The sequence below is a fragment of the Mustela putorius genome, unplaced genomic scaffold, assembly GCF_011764305.1.
Source record: "Mustela putorius furo isolate JIRA1106 unplaced genomic scaffold, ASM1176430v1.1 tig00003869_pilon_pilon_pilon, whole genome shotgun sequence".
Classification (NCBI taxonomy): Eukaryota; Metazoa; Chordata; class Mammalia; order Carnivora; family Mustelidae; genus Mustela; species Mustela putorius.
This window is the reverse complement of record NW_025422021.1, coordinates 6,048,938-6,062,882: the sequence shown is the minus strand read 5'-3', so window position 1 is coordinate 6,062,882 and position 13,945 is coordinate 6,048,938. Positions and strand designations below refer to the sequence as shown.

The following is a 13,945-nucleotide window of genomic DNA, read 5'->3' as shown; positions in this document are numbered from 1 at the left end:
AGATTTGGAGAACTATTATACCTTGAATATTAACATTGTTAACATTGTTGAGGTCTGATACCTGTGTGGGGTTGTTTGTCTTCTCTGATTTTTTTTGAGGGGGGGGGGCAGAAATTGCACTTTCCATCGTAACCAGCTGTTTTTGTATAGTTCTGCTCTTCGTCTCATACTCATCTCCATTTCTGAGAAAAGTTCAGACATGTGTCAGTGTTTCTTCTTTATGAATTTCAGATTACCATTTTTTAGAAGAGAATTCAAATTTTGAGTCCTGGCTACCAAGTTCATATCTATTCATAATCACACGTAGTTGGCCTGTTTTCTAATGGAAATTAATGAAAAATGGCTGATTATTTTTATAATGTGACAAAGTCTAAACCTGACCATTTGAGAAGATGATGTGTACTTACTAAGAAAGGATGTAAGGTTTTAAATTAAACTTGTATTCACTTTTGCTTCAGTTATTGGGTTGTTGTTGCTGTGAATTAGTTTTCTTGACCCTAGTTAACCTCTAGAAGTTTCTTAGTTTTATGAAATTGATCCTTGAATACCATTTTGAAATTGATTTCCAGTTTTACATAGATAGGTTTAGGATGGCTCATGTCAAGCCTCATAATGACTAACTTAATTTTACTTTCCTTATTGATTACCTCTAATGGGAAAACTATCATTTAACCACTTTGATTCCAAAAAAAGTGAGGCCTTCATTCATTAATCTTAAAGGCTTACTCTGGAACAGTATAAAATTGCAGCATGCCACTAAGACATGCTTTAAAACATGGCTTTAAGCCATATGTGCAAATATTTAAGTACAATAAGATGGACAAAAATCTTCTTGAATACATTAAACTACACAGGCCCTCATTACCACATTCTCTGAGGCAAATGAATGAAAGCAGTGAAAAGAACTTAAATCTTCTATGAGATATATTCTTTGTCCCAACAATAGTCTTTTTTTGTGGTACTTACCATCTGCTTCAGATTTATGGGAGTGCTTGTGGTGTGTTTGGATTTTTGGTCCTCATCTCTACAGTATCAGAATCTCAAAGTTTAGAATTTGGTGGAAATACATAACTTTATGAAATTCCATAGATGATTCTTATTAAGGGTTGAGAACTACTGTTGTAGGATGATTATAATTACTTTAATTCTAATAATTATTATTGATTTGTTTATTTGTGTAAGAGGTTTATTTTTTTAATTTTTTAAAAAAATTATTTGTTTATTTGACAGAGATCACAAGTTGGGGGGCAGGCAGAGAGAGAGGAGGGAAGCAGGCTCCCCGCTGAGCAGAGAGCCTCATGCAGGGCTCCATCCCAGGATCCTGGGATCATGACCTGAGCCGAAGGCAGAGGCTCAACCCACTGAGCCACCCAGGCACCCCTGTGTAAGAGGTTTAAATGTGTAAGAGGTTAGCTGGTGACAGCTGTGTGTTCACTGACTGGAGCCAGCCTACCTTGGGTTAGACCCTGGCTCTTGTTACTTACTAATACTTACTAACACTGTGACTTACACAAATTCCTTATGCTTGTGCCTCTGTTTTCTTACTGTAAAATAGGCATAATAATAGTGCCTACCTCATAAAGTTGTGAAATAGTTAACATGTAAAGCACTTAAGTGCACAATAAACACAGTAAGAGAGTTTACATTTTCTATTTACCCCAACTTTATTGAGGTATAGTTAACATATGCTTTTAAAGTATATAATTCAGCGATTTTTTAGGATATTTACAGAGTTGTGATTATTACCACAAATTGTAGAACATTTCCATCACTCCAAAAAGAAGTCCCTTGCCCTTTTACAGTCACTTCTATTCCCAGCCTGAAACAACTGTTACTCTACTTTCTATCTTTGTAGATTTGCGTATTCTGAACATGCCATATAAATGGAATAATACAGTTTGCTTTCCTTAGTGACTGGCTTCTTTCACTGAGCCTTAGGCTTTTGAAGTTCATCCCTGTTATAGCATGTATCAGTAGTTGGTTCTTCTTATTCTGTTGTATGGATATACCACATTTTGTTTGTTCATTCATCAATAGTTGGTCATTTGGGTTGTTTCCACTTCTTGACTATTGTTAAAAATGCTGGTATGAACATTCATGTACACGTCTTCCCATGGATATATGTTTTTTTCATACTGTACTCCTGGGTGAATACCTAGTAGAATTGCTGAGTCATATGGTAATTCTGTGTTTAACATTTTGAGAAACTGCCAGACTTTTTATATTCCTCCCAGCAGTGTGTGAGTTCCAAATTCTTTACATCTTTTAAACACTTTTTATTTTCTGTCTTGTTGATGATAGCCATTCTGTGGGTATGAAGTAGTATCTCATTATTGTAATTTTGACTTACATTTGACTAATGATATTAGACTTACATTGACTAATGACTAATGATCTTGAATATGTTTTCATGTGCTTGTTGGTTATTCATAGATCTCCTTTGGAGAAAAGTCTTTTCAAATCCTATGCTTATTAACAATTGTGTTATTTGTCTTTAATTATTGAGTTGTAATAGTTTTTTCTGTATTCTGGGTATAAGATTTATGAGTCTTGGGGAATCTCAGCTGTTATCACTGTCATCACCATTATCATTGTCTACCTAGATAGAAGTTTAGGTAGTGTTTGACCAGAAGGAGACAGATTCTCATTGTTTTCCAGTTTCATTCAGGGCCTAACGTTGTGAGGGGGAACGTTCTGCCCTCTGCTAGTTTTCTTGAATTTTCAATTTGTTTGCTTTCTATCTTCCGTTTTCTGAGTGGCAGGTTATTAGATCTCATTTGCCTTGCATAGTAATTCTACTCTATCATGCATTCATGTACTTTCACTTGGGGTCATTTTAATTGCCCCTATAAAAGGGATCCCAGAGTGTTCCTTAGCCCCTTATACCATGTGAGAAATGAAGTCAGAAATCAGAGACTCACAAGAGGGCCTTCACCAGAGCCTGACCATCCTGATCTCAGACTTCCAGCCTGCAGAACTGTGAGAAAGAAATTTCTGTTGTTTGTAAGCCACCCAGTCTGTGGTATTTATTATTGCAGCCCAAATGAACTAAGACAGTAGTCTTACCACCACTTACAGAAAGCTTACCTGCCAGTGTTTTAAGTATGGAAGTGTCACTGTGACATTACACTTCAGTTCTCCAACGTGAGCCATTTTCTGACATGAACGTTGATATCAGACTATTGAGGTGCTGGGAGAATGGTTTTAAACTCTGTTTGTGGGAAGAGTCACTTCCTGTTTACACATTCTGTGTAATATCTTTAAACATCCCCTATGAAACAGTAGCTCAGGGGACATTGCTATTTAATACTTTCTTGGTCTGTATTTTCTTGGATACAGTGTTATCTTTGAATTGTACTATAGTCTGCAGGTTGAATAGCTTTAAATCTAACACGTAGTTCTTAAAATTCTAGTTTTGATAAAGCCCCATACCATCATATTGAAAGTCTAGACATCTTAGAAATCCATTTTAAATGAAAGCTTTATATCATAACTGCCTAAAACTTGATAGGTGTCTGTGTTGATATCATGGAGATCATCAGCATAGTAATTATGTCAAACTAGTACACTTATTTCCTTCTTTTCTCTTTGTGTCTTGCAGTAACTTGCTCGTGTTTGTGACCTGCCAAATGCTTTTGGAATATTTTGTTATCTCAGTAGTATTGCATTTATACCTTTGGCAGAAAGCCATCCAAATTTGGGGTTAGGTTATACATATTTCTTACTCCATTTGTATAACACTGTCTAAATAGTCTTAGGAAGCTGAAGAGATGACATCTATGAGCTTTTGGAATGTAGTTGCCTAAGGATACACTGGCTTTGACTTCATTAGTGCACAAATGATAGGGTTGTGTAGAGTTATTATAGCATTAATCAATTTGATGGATTAGAAATATGACAGTACTGAAGCAGCATGTAATATTAGTGCCTATTATTCTACAAATTATGTCTTCACCTACATTCATATGCCAGAAGAGTCATGTTGTGCATTAAGAATGCAGAACTTAAAAAACAACAACAGAGGGCACTTCTTTCCATGGCCCTTCTCTTGTCCTCTTAGATTAGATCATCAAGAAATAGACTTTGGAATTAGACTTGCTTATTAGGTCATAGCACTTTCATACTATAGAATACTCTGTATTGAATGGCATAGATAGATTATCTGCTCCTCAAATGACCGAATTTGATACTTGAAAGAATATTGCAGGTAAAATGTAGCATGTTGAGCATGTTTCGAGATGTAGGCCTATATATATATGTGAATTTATGGGCCAGTAGTTATTTCTCTATAAGTTATAATAGACTAGTAGATTTTTTTGTTGTTTTTGTTATATTGTATTGGTTAGTAAAACTTAAAAATAGTGGGTACCTTAAAGATAATTAAATGAGAAGCAAATATGCATTTTGGGGGGCTGTAGATAATATTTTATCCTGTGTGCATTTCTAACACTAATTTATTTATTTATGCTTTCATTTATTTTATCTTACAGCTTTCAAAAGTCAAATTTTTAATTAAAAATTTTTAATTTTAATTTTTAAAAATTTTATTTATTTTATTTTTAAAAAAAGATTTACCCATTTATTTGAGAGAGAGAGTGTGTGTGTACCCGCATCAGTAGGGGGAAGGATAGGGGGAGAGAACCTTCAAGCAGACTCCCTGTTGAATGCAGAGCCCCACATGGGGCTCCATCTCATGATCCATGAGATCGTGATCTGAGCCCAAACCAAGAGTCAGACACTTAACTGAATGAGCCACCCAGGCACCCCCCCCCCCCTTTTTAGCTTGTTCTTCTCCAACTTAAACAGGAGTGGAGAAAAATGTCTTTGAAAATTTAAAAATACTCATTTGGATGAAAAAACTCCTGTTCCACTGAAGACTGAAAATTGAGGAGGCATCTCCTTTGCTTCTGGTAAAAAGACACTAAATGTAAAATAACCATGGCAATTTTGCCTTTGCAGAATTGGAAAATAGGTAAAAGGCTAAGTAGGTAAGACAACAGAGTTTGTCAGATAGAAACTTAGCTATGAGGTGCTCTGAGCTTTATTTCTAGATGTTCTTTTATTTATATCTATAAAATAGGAATTTTTTAAAAAATAAAAATAATAAAAAGTTTCATGGGTCTTTCGCTAAGGAATGAGAAGCCATTCTAATTTGAGATAATGGATTAATGTGCGTCACTAAGTACCTTAGAGTAAGTTATGGTTGTGTTATGAAAATGATGTAGTAGTTTCTTATTATGAAAGAGTTTCTGAAAGGTGGGTTGTTTTACTTTGAAACTCTTGAAATAAAGATATTAGCTTTAAATGATACTTAAAAAATTAGACCTAAATTAATTTGTATTTCATATTTTAGCATATATTACTGTAAATGCCACATTCAGTTTGGAGCAGTTGGGAAGCCAAGTCTTTAATAAATAATCTCAGGACCATGGGATTTTTCACATTCTAAGGACTTATTGTTTAGAACGAGAGATAAGATATTGACATAATAATAGAATAGAGTAGAAAGTAATATATGATATAAGACAAGTACAAACTGCTATGGACAGTATAGATAAAAAAGAAATTAGATTTGTTCAGTTCAAAAGCCTTCTTGATATAGGTGGCATTTAACCTTGGTGTTGTAAAAGGTATAGGATTTGGGTATGTGGTGGTGCTTGGAGTATTCTGGACAGACGGGAAGAAGTTCAGCAAAGTCACAAAGGTGAGAAAGTATGAAGTATGTAGGGGAAATTTTAGGTAGGATAAGAGGGTCTTACTGTATCTCCCCCACCCCCATTAATTTGTGTGTGTTCTTTCCAACCTTTTCTCATTGTCAAAAAAGATGATTTCACTAGAATAGAGGAGGACTCATCTTTGTTTAAGGGTGTGTGAATGGCTGGGTTCCCTGCTAAAATGTCAGATAAGTAGTTATTTAATTAGAGCAGTGTTTTTCAAAGTGGAATGGGGTGTGTATCCCCTGTGTTACATAAGACAATCTTTTGAAGTACAAGAAGAAAGTCCTAGACCTTGGACTTCAATTTATTTTTAAACTTTTTTTTTTAAGACTTTATTTATTTATTTGACAGAGAGAGATAGAGATATCACAGGTAGGCAGAGAGGCAGGCAGAGAGAGAGGGGGAAGCAGGCTCCCCACCAAGCAGAGAGGCCAGTGCAGGGCTCAATCCCAGGACCCTGAGATCATGACCTGAGCCGAAGGCAGAGACTCAGCCCACTGAGCCACCCAGCCACCCCTGCGTATTTTCTTCTTTAATGTATGCTTTATAATGTGCATGATTTGTTAGCTTAGAAATACTGACCATATGATATCTAAATCTATCTGGACCTGAATGCCCAAATGTTTTACTGATGGGGATGTTAGATTTTAAAAAGTGATGGTGCCTGGATTAGAATTGTAGGCTGTGGAAAGGGGAGTACTGAGATGACATGTCAGATAAGTCAAGGCCTGGGGTTAGTCTTAGGAGGGCTGCAACAGTAATATCAAGTGGGAGCTGTACATTTGGTAGGAAGCAAAGAAACACATTTCTAGGTTTAGGGTCAGTGAAGGGGTAAATTTATGGAATTAGATTCTGCCATCTATTTAGGCAGCTGTTTGATATTTTTATATTTGTGTTATTGGTTGTAGTGTTTAAGTTTTCCTGGTCAAGTTTCCCCTTTTTGGCCATGTTGTATAATTTCCTTATCTTCTCTACTGCGTTCTAAGTCTAAACAGTACAGAGTGATAATGGTGATAATAGTGGTAATAATAAAAACATTTATTCAGTCAACATTTACTGATTAGGTACTAATTCTGGGGAAGAAATGGTAAGCAAAGATCAGAGCTGAACACTGGATTCATGGTGTTTATGTTGTTTAGGGGAGATAAACAATCAGCTAGTCCTCAAATTGGTATAAAACTGTTGTCTGTGATAAGTGGTACAAAGGACAGTGCATGCTGTCAAGTTTGTGAAGAAAGTGTTTGAACTATTCAGGGAGGGTCAATAAGGCTTCCCTGAGGACAGGACCAGCTACAGAATGTATAGGGTCCAGTGCAGAATGATGACATGAGGCCCCTTGTTCTAAAGAATTCCAAGACTAATGGCAGAACGTGAAACTGAGTGTGGAGCCCTTCTAAGCATTGGCCCTGTGCAGTTGCTCAGGTAGCATGTCCAGGGAGCCGGCCCAACATCTCAGCATGTTTGAGCTGATACACTGCAGGGGTGGGAGATAGCTCTAGGTCAGAGGATACAGCACAAATGAATCTCTGGGGTAGGAAGGAACATGGTGCATCCAGAAACTGACTGAAGGCTAGTGTGACTGGAGTGTAGAAGTAGGCGGAGGAGTTACAATGAGGCCAGAAGGCCAGAGAGGTAGAGAGGGAGAGGTGTAAGGCCAAGTTGAGGAATCTGATCTTTATTACAAGAGCCACGCCAAATGTTGATGTGTGGGAAGCATAAAATTTCCTTTTTTTAAAAAAAAGATTTTTATTTATTTATTTGACAGATAGATCACAAGTAGGCAGAGAGGCAGGCAGAGAGAGAGGAGGAAGCATGCTTCTCACTGAGCAGAGACCCCGATGTGGGGCTCCATCCCTGGACCCTGGGATCATGACCTGAGCCGAAGGCAGAGGCTTTAACCCACTGAGCCACCCAGGTGCCCCTAAAATTTACTTTTGATGTGCTAATAATACCAGTATCTTGCACCTTGACGGCATTGCACAGTGGTCTCTCTCGGTCCCCAATCCTACCAAACTTTCTTTACAGAAAATTTGAGTTTCACCTTCTATATGTATTCCAAGGCCAGTCTTTCCCAAAGGCAATTTTAAAAAGGCACTTCATACTGGGAATGTTTTTGGTGGTAGAAATTGAAAATACCATAGGTGAGTCCTGAAATTTTATTCACTATTGAATTAGTTTATGGTCTAAAACATTTTAGGTCAATGGAAGTAAAACTAGCAAGGGATGACAAATGTTTTATTATTGTTTAAGATGTTTCTTTTGAAATGCTACAGATTTTAAAGGTCTGTTAACACTATAAGTTCTTAGTCTCCCTTTCTTTTTCACATGATAGGAGCAAGGGGTGGGTATTGACTTGCCTAACCTTGGGAAAGAGGAATAGAGAAGCAGTTGCATTTTTGGACTTTGTCTTTTTCATAATAGTGTTCTCAGTAAAGAAAACTTCAGTTAATATTATCCAAACCAAGAAATAGAAATAGAAATGTTCTTTGTCATGTGTGGATAATAGTGTTCATGATTCATGGATTTACTTGTGAAGACAGTTAATAGAGTTCATTTCCTAGAAAGATACTTGCATGGTTGGTTTGTAGATCCATTGCCATGCCACACAACTTAGGATTTTCACTTTTGGCACTCTATTGAATAACACTCTAGCTATTTCTTCTCCCATGTCATATTTAAAATGTAATTATTTGAGCTGGTTCATGTAGGGGATGCACTTAGATCAGTGATGTTTGTATATTTTGAGCTGCTCATGGGTGAGATAGGTAGTTGATCATTCTTTGCATACTCTACCATTTCTTGCCTCCTGGTCCATGGATACACTGGCATGCCATACTGCTAAACTGATAAATAAATATATATAAAAAATATATATACATATACACACACACACATATACATACAACCATAGTTGTATCAATATATATATGTATATATACATGTATGTATATGTATCAGCCCAGTTCCTTCTCTTTTTAAATGATAGGTTCTATTTGTAAAGATAGCCTCAGATATTTTGGCAGAGTTACTTTTTGAGAATTTATTTTTTATTTTTATTTATTTATTTTTAAAGATTTTATTTATTTATTTGACAGAGATCACAAGTAGGTAGAGAGGCAGGCAGAGAGAGAGAAAGGGAAGCAGGCTCCCTGCTGAGCAGAGAGCCCAATGTGAGACTCGATCCCAGGACCCTGAGATCACGACCCGAGCCGAAGGCAGCGGCTCAACCCACTGAGCCACCCAGGCGCCCGAGAATTTATTTTTGACAGTAATTTCTGAGTTGAATATATTTTGTATTCTGGATCAAGGAAAACAGCCCCCTCCCACCTAGTTTCCATCTTTAGATTCTATTAATAACAGAAATTTTAGTGTTTGTAGGCAACTTCTCTTTTTGTGATCAGGTAATAGGTCTCAAGGTTTCTTTATTTTCACATATGTCTGTTGTAATGGGTCTGGAGAATCCATGGTGGTGATAATAAATTAACTTTTCCATGGAACACATAAATTGCTGCTCATATGAAACTCTGCGATATTGCTGAGTAGTAAAGTGGCTTCTGATTAATCAGAGAATACTTAAATTATATTGAGCAGATGCTTAATGCTAAGTGTATGTTATTCATTGTTTTTGAAAACTTGTAATCCTTGTCTATCACATATAAAGCCTATATTTTAACTGAAGTTAAAATTACTACAATATTTAATTAGAACATCCCATTGCTTTAACAAAGTTAATAATACTAGGTTCAGTAAAACTTAGATTAGCCAGAATATTTAGGGAACAGAATGGTAGGCTTAATCAATTACCCCCGTCTTTCTTTCTACACACAATCAACATATGCAAAACATGCTACAGGGTAGCATACATAGATGGGACACATCTGTGCCCTCAAGAAACTTAGTTTCAGTATCTTTGAAATTTTTGTTAATTTTATTCTTATGCTTTATTGCTTTAATTAGATTTAGATGCATATAATTGAATCTTTTTAAAATTAATTGAATCTTCAATGATGTAGGATTTTACAACAAATGAAACTCATTGTATTGTTTCTCATATAGATGTAAACGTTATAGGTGTGCTGACCATACAGTTTAGCCTAAAAGGTTATTTTTTAGTAATTTGCTGATGTCACCTTGTTTTTGTTTCCTTGACTTTTATTTTTAAAAACTATGTTACACAGGTTAACTGGGTTCTTAGTAAAATTCTGCTTTGTTAAAAGTTTACAGTATCATATAATAAATATTTAGTTTTATTGCATTTTTGGTATATGAGTTGAAACTTGGTAGTTTTTGTTTATACGTATAATATTATGAGCAATAGCATACAAAACTATGTATGGTGCATTATTTGCTCGAGGTTTTCATGGTATCCCTAAATACGAGTCTAATTTTGTGTAGCCCAAATCAAATGAAAAGTAGCATTTATAATTTATAATAATATGATTTTGTTCCTTTTCATTCTGAAGTATGAGTTAAAGCAAATTAAAGGGGTCCTCCCCCGCACTCCCTGGACTATTCAGAGCATCTCAACTAGAGGTTAAGGGTTATGGTCAAGCCTGGCTTCAGGCCTAAAATTAGTTTTACTTGCTTTTTTCACACTGTAGGTATTTACTGCTTCATCGTGCTCTTTGACTTTGTTTTTGTGGGAGTGGTGGTGGTGGGTTCAAGGTAACGGAATGTTCTATAATACAACATGGTTTTCCTGTATGTTTAAATACTACCAGCTTATAAAGAAAGATGCATAGCCTGAAAGAGATATATTTGATTCTTTCATATAGTGTTACTTGTTTGAAAGTTTACTTTGTTAAAGTTTATAGTAAAATACTGTTTCACTTTTTTTGATAGTGAATCAAATTCACTATCTCATTTTTTTAAAGACTGATTTATTTAAGTAATCTCTGCACCATAGTAGGGCTTGGACTCACAACCCTGAGATCAGGAGTCACATGCTCTCCTGACTGAACCAGCCAGGCACCCCCAAATTAAGTATCTTATAAATAACATTTTGGAGTATCTGTGTTTGGAGGATAAGGAATAGTAGCATATAGCCTGTTTAAGTTTTTAAATTTTCACTTTTGATTGGACAGGATGTCTTCCACCTCTTCTCTGTTGAAATTAAAACAGCAGCACAACTCCCTACCAAATAATAAACCTCACATGCATTTAAAAGAAGTTATCTAACCTACTTATACCATATACCATACAACCTAAGGTAGTGTGATTGGTTGCCATATTTAAAGTAACCTTGGCAATTGACTTAAATTAAATTCTCTAGGCAAATCTTTGTGCTTATTAATTGGGTTATTGATACATTTTTGCTTTATGTATCTAATTATCACTGCCTTGTTTCCATAGCTGCAGAGCCTTGGCCTGAAAATGCTACCTTGTATCAGCAACTGAAAGGTAGGTACTTGTCCACAATTAAAAACGGCTCATATGGGGTGCCTGGGTGGCTCAGTGGATTAAAGCCGCTGCCTTCGGCTCAGGTCATGATCTCAGTGTCCTGGGATCGAGCCCCGCATCGGGCCCTCTGCTCAGAAGGGAGCCTGCTTCCCCCTCTGTCTCTGCCTGCCTCTCTGCCTACTTGTGATCTCTCTCTCTGTCAAATAAAATAAATAAAATCTTAAAAAAAAAAACCCCGGCTCATATAAAAACAAAAATGACTCATATAAAAATATATCTAGGGGTGCTTGGGTGGCTCAGTTCATTAAGTATCTGCCTTTCAGCTCAGGTCATGGATCTCAGGGTCCTGGGATGGAGCCCTGCATTAGGCTCCCTTGCTTAGTAGCGAATTTGCTTCCTTCTCCCTCTCCCTCTGCCTTGTGCTCTCTGTTGCAAATATATAAATAAAATCTTTTAAAAAAACAAAAAATATTGTTACCAAAAAATCCACATCCCCTCAACATCATTTACTTCTGAGAGAACATAAAGAAGTGATTCTCTTGTGCAATTTGTCTAGGAGATTTTGCCTAAACTTGAATCTGCAGTGTAAACCCAACTATTCATGGCCTATAAGGTCCTTAGTTTATTATTGACTCATTATATTGGCTGCTGTAGGCAGTGTAAAATGATGTGGCTGCAGGAGCAGTTGGCAGATTTACTGCACCAGTAGCTGACACAGCAGATTTTTGAAGTCTTGTGGTAAAGTGGGCTCTCAGTGAAAAGGAACTGTTAAAATGTATAGGCTAGGATGGTTCAGGCTCCCTCTAGCAGCTCTTCATATATCATCAGATCACATTATGGACCCCATTTGGGGCTCAGCAGCCTGCTGCAGTTGTCAGAAGACTGCAAAGTAATGAAGACTAATAGGCAGCAGCCCTAGTCTTCTAAGCATGGAATTTTTATTGCAGCAAACTTGTCATCTTTCTTTTGTGTGACAGACCTAGACACACTGTGCAATATTAACTGCAAGCTGGTTTTATATGATTTTGAATGCTTATTAACGAGAGGGGTTTGAGCACATACTATTTTACTTAATTTTAATGAAAAGAAGAGGAATAGTATTTCTTGAAAAGTTGAAAAATGAATTTGTTTTTAAATGAGTGATTTTAATTAAATATTGTTGATAAAATACAAAAAATGTTCAAATAGTTTTAGAAGAAATAGTCTGTGTTATGTACATATTGTGATGATTTAATCAAAATTGTGATTACCCAATTGTATTGATATAGAACTTCATAGTTCCTATGGTGAAAATCTATACCTTTTATTTTTAAAAATAGGAATAGTGTTTTAAAATAAAAATATTTACAAGTATATTTTGCTTATTTAGCAGTCTCACTTTTGATTCAGACTTTTCATTGTATTTCCACAGGGGAGCAAATTTTGCTTTCTGACAATGCAGCTTCTCTTGCTGTGCAGGTAAATATGCAAATAATGTAATAATTTTCACTTATAACTATTTTTTTCTCTCCGCGCAGTCTGCAATGTTATATATTTATGATCTTTCTGTGTGATTTGCCATTATCAATATAACATCTTTTCTGTGAAGTGTGATTTTATTATGTAATATTTTTAGCTATTGTCAGTATATAAAATAAAAGTCTTCATTCTTTTTTTAAAAATCACTTAATATGCTAGATTATTCTCTTAATAGTTTAGCTTTTGGCTAGATATGATGGTATTGATTATTTGTGGTGATACGTTCATTTATGGACACAGTTATTAACTTATTTGAAAAGATTTATTTACCACATAGTTTTAAGCATCATTCTTTCACTGTGCTCATTCTAGTCTAATCCATTTGTTAATCTTAAAGCAGACATTCTCTTCTCTAGCTGTTTCTTATATATTTATTGATTACATTAGTGTCTCTTATTCCCAAACCACTTATTGAATGCAGTAGCTCTTCACTTTGTATATCACAGTTGTGTAATCCAAAAAGCGGTTAGTGGTCCTGTAAACTTTAAACTGCACCACAGGAAGAATAGACTACTTGGGGATTATTTGCTTTAAAAACTAAAAAACACTGTACATTAACTAACTGGAATTGAATTAAAAGCTTAATAAAAATAAAACAAGCCCTTACAGATACTGCTTACAGGGCTCTGTATAACCTTCACTGATTCTGTTTCCCTCTCTCTTCTCTTTCATTATCCTGAATTTGCTTATCATATGATGGGACTACAGATAACTTATACAAAAAAAAGAGAACAAAAATAACTAGTATTATAGATTGCTTTTTTAATTCGTATAAATTTAACAAATTGATATGTTGTTTGTTTTTTTGGTACTTGACTTTGTTTTTTATATTTGTCCATATTGATAGATATACCTCTGATTTACTCATTTTTATTGATGAGTGTTATCCCACTGTATGAATACACCACAATTTACTAAAAAAAAAGGGAGAGAAATGCCTATGGAGATTATAGAATTAAAGTTATTCAAACATTTGCATATATAGCTGTTACTTACTTAGTTAGCTTACATAGTTTGAATCACAAAGAGGATTTTATTGTGCAGCACTAAAAGATAGCTTAAAAGAGAAACTAAGACATGTGGCATTTTTGGAGATGGGATGATGAGCTTCTGGAAGACAGAAAGAAAGGCAAGAGAAAAGCCTGTGAGCTTTTGCTATGTTATAGGCATGATGGTAAGCACTTGGTCATCTCACATTTTTTATTTAACTTGATATTCTCTGCATTTGGTTACTATGTCTGATACCATGTCATTTAGTATATCTTTGCTTTCATTAAGGCAGGAAAAGATGGAAAGAAGAAACGTGTTTG

The 13,945-nt window shown here is 35.5% G+C and overlaps 1 protein-coding gene across 4 annotated transcripts in view; it reads left to right on the top strand.

Moving 5' to 3' along the window:
• Window positions 1–13,945, top strand: part of MTX2 (metaxin 2) — a 68,295-nt gene that overhangs the window by 15,055 nt on the left and 39,295 nt on the right. For all 4 annotated transcript variants that reach the window (XM_004774404.3, XM_004774403.3, XM_004774405.3 and 1 more), the window contains 2 exons: window positions 11,070–11,117; window positions 12,529–12,575. In XM_004774404.3, the coding sequence (XP_004774461.1) occupies window positions 11,070–11,117; window positions 12,529–12,575 (95 nt within the window). The remainder of the gene's footprint in view (window positions 1–11,069; window positions 11,118–12,528; window positions 12,576–13,945) is intronic.